Source organism: Hibiscus syriacus, unplaced genomic scaffold (assembly GCF_006381635.1).
Source record: "Hibiscus syriacus cultivar Baekdansim isolate YM2019G1 unplaced genomic scaffold, ASM638163v2 tig00110610_pilon, whole genome shotgun sequence".
Taxonomy (NCBI): Eukaryota; Viridiplantae; Streptophyta; class Magnoliopsida; order Malvales; family Malvaceae; genus Hibiscus; species Hibiscus syriacus.
In genome coordinates, this window is record NW_024062800.1 from 4,149,968 (window position 1) to 4,152,954 (window position 2,987).

General features: G+C 36.4%; 1 protein-coding gene across 1 annotated transcript; it reads left to right on the plus strand.

Moving 5' to 3' along the window:
• The first annotated feature begins 702 nt into the window (after positions 1-702).
• On the plus strand, positions 703-2,511 carry LOC120135675 (vacuolar protein sorting-associated protein 41 homolog). Its single transcript, XM_039151908.1, has 5 exons — positions 703-1,022; positions 1,241-1,510; positions 1,595-1,774; positions 1,976-2,300; positions 2,384-2,511. The coding sequence occupies exons 1-5, from the start codon at positions 765-767 to the stop codon at positions 2,509-2,511; spliced, it is 1,161 nt and encodes a 386-aa protein (XP_039007839.1). The 5' UTR covers positions 703-764.
• The last annotated feature ends 476 nt before the right edge of the window (positions 2,512-2,987 follow it).

The following is a 2,987-nucleotide window of genomic DNA, read 5'->3' on the forward strand; positions in this document are numbered from 1 at the left end:
AAAAAATATCTTGTGTACAATGTCATTCAACACTACAGCAAAATGGGTTAATAGCGACATTTGTAGCGGCACTCGTACTATAGCGGCGTTTTAATAAAAACGCCGCTAAAGACTAATTTAGTGGCGTTTTTGTACAAACGCCACTATAATACGAGTCTTTACCGGCGTTTTTTATACAAACGCCGCTATAGACTCATTCTATAGCGGCGTTTTTACAGAAATGCCACTAAATAATTTACTTTAGTGGCGTTTTTATACAAACACCGCGAAAGACTGTAATTTAGTGGCGTTTTTAGAACAAACGCCGCTATAGACTCGTGATTTAGTGGCATTTTTATACAAACGCCGCTATAGTACGAGTCTTTAGCGGTGTTTTTTATACAAACGCCGCTAAATACTCATACTATAGTGGCGTTTTTATATAAATGCCTCAAAATAATGTACTTTAGTGGCGTTTTATGCATAAATGCCGCCAGATACTCGTACTTTAGTGGCGTTTTAAGCACAAACACCACTAAATACTCGTAATTAAGCGCTCAAAGATGCCCTTCCTTTATTTTGGGTACAAAAATTCCTTTAAACTAAACAAAGGTTCTTCCATATAGAAAATCGCAAACAGAAAAGAAAAACACGGCAAAATGACGGGCGACACTCATCGTTCCAAATAAACAATTCAGATAAACCGTTTATTAACTAAACCGAACCAAATCAAAACTCGACGACTCAGATCTTCACCTTTTTTTCCTTTCCCGATTCCAAGTAAAATGCAAATGTCTCCGTTCCTATCAGAAAACGGCGTCGAAGGAGACGACGAGAGAGAAGAAGAAGACGAAGACGTGGACGACGATGAAGAAGAAGAGGGCGATGAAGAAGAGCCGAGGCCTAAGTATCAAAGAATGGGAGGTAGCATCCCGTCCTTGCTTTCCGGCGATTCTGCCTCGTGTATCGTCGTCTCCGAACGCATGATCGCACTCGGAACGCACGATGGAACCGTTCATATCCTCGACTTTTTGGGAAATCAGGTGAATTTTCCTTTCATTTCGAATCTTAATTTACCATTTTATTTTGGTATTTCGCATTTCAGTACATTTCCTTTTAATTCACATTTTCAATGAATAAGTACATATTTTAGCCAAAAATGTACACAATTTTGGATAAGTTAATTAAGTTAATCTTTTAGGTTTGTTTTGTAATTTATTGTATTTTGTAATTCTTAAGATTTTTATTTGGTTGATTTTAGGTTAAGGAATTTGCTGCTCATTCAGCTGCAGTGAATGACCTTAGTTTTGATATAGAAGACGAATATATTGGAAGATGTTCTGATGATGGTTCTGTTATACTCCATAGTCTTTTCACTGACGAGAAATTGAAATTTGAGTATCATCGTCCTATGAAGGCCATTGCACTTGATCCTGATTATGCAAGAAAATCATCTAGGAGATTTGTAACTGGTGGCTTAGCTGGCCACTTATATCTTAATACCAAAAAGTGGCTTGGCTATAAGGATCAGGTTTGTGGCGCTCGACTGTTTAGTATATTTGAGAAACTATATTTTTATGAATTCTGAATGTTGTGTATTTAAATGTGTTTTTAGGTTTTGCACTCAGGTGAAGGTCCAATCCATGCAGTGAAATGGAGAATGAGTCTCATTGCTTGGGCTAATGATATGGGAGTAAAAGTTTATGATGCTGCAAATGATCAACGGATTACATTTATAGAAAGACCAAGAGGGAGTGCTCATCCTGAAATCTTGCTCCCATATTTAGTGTGGCAGGTTAGTCAAAAGATTAAAATGGAAAATATATGCAGTTGTTTCAAACTTTCTTATGTTGTCTAAACTCTAAACAGCTGCAATGTTATATGCTGTTATTCATTTTCTAGAGTTCACTTATCCTACTAATCCTATGCCCTAGTCTTTATGAAGCATAGGTTGTTTGATCATTTATACCGTTGCTTGTTGTCTGAACCTATTCAGGATGATGCCTTATTGGTGATTGGCTGGCGAACCTATGTGAAAATTGCATCAATAAGATCAAATCTGAACAAGGGCGCCAATGGAACTTATAAGCATGTTTCAATGTCTAACATGAACCAAGTATATATTGTGGCATCATTTCAGACTAGCTGTTACATATCAGGAATTGCTCCTTTTGGTGATTCTTTGGTTGTTCTAGCCTATATTCTTGGTGAAGAAGATGGAGAAAAGGAATTTAGTTGCACAATACCTTCAAGACATGTATGCGTCCTTTACAGTTCTGAAAAAGCAATGGATTATTCCTTGGCACATGCTCCCTTCTCAGGTTGATATCTTCGTTCTTGAAGTTATTGGTTATTAGACAGAATTTCAGTGAATAGTTATAATGCTCTTCTCATATGAATGTAGGCAGCAGTTATGCCGGTGGACAGTGGGCTGCCGGTGATGAACCAATATACTATATTGTATCACCAAAGGATGTTGTCATAACGAAACCTAGGTTACTTCTGATTCTTTATATTTTTCTTTCTTCTTGAAGATTAAACTTGTCTTTCATTGAGAAAAATAGTAGAGTAGGAAAAAGATTGTGGTTTTTGTAGTACTATGCTCCAAAAAGAGTATGGTGCAGGTTGTCCCGTTGATGATTGTAGATTGTAAACAAGCAGTTAATTTTTTGTCATCAACACTTGCTGTGGGTTGGCTAGATATCGTGGTATGTGTCTGACAGACTAATGTGGTTTTATAGCTTAATAAAATTATGAAAGCATGTTAGGTTCTTTTTTTTAGTTGAATTTTATGACTGGATGCAGTTTTATATTTTCACATGCAAGTTAAAATGTTGAGCTTGCATGGATCTTATCAATTAGATCAACTCAGCAATCGCGAGGTTGGTAAGAGATTAATTATTATGCATTGCATCCAAAAGATGTAGCTCTATTTACCTTTAGTTTCATTGAAACATTTTAATAGTTAAGAGGTTCGTGCAAGTCTTTGTTCAGTTATTTGACTAAAA

Coding starts and splice junctions, on each gene's coding strand:
- LOC120135675 (XM_039151908.1), top strand. CDS start 765: ATGCAAATGTCTCCGTTCCTATCAGAAAACGGCGTCGAAGGAGACGAC. Junction 1,511..1,594: donor GGCTTGGCTATAAGGATCAG/GTTTGTGGCGCT, acceptor ATGTGTTTTTAG/GTTTTGCACTCAGGTGAAGG. Junction 1,775..1,975: donor TCCCATATTTAGTGTGGCAG/GTTAGTCAAAAG, acceptor GAACCTATTCAG/GATGATGCCTTATTGGTGAT.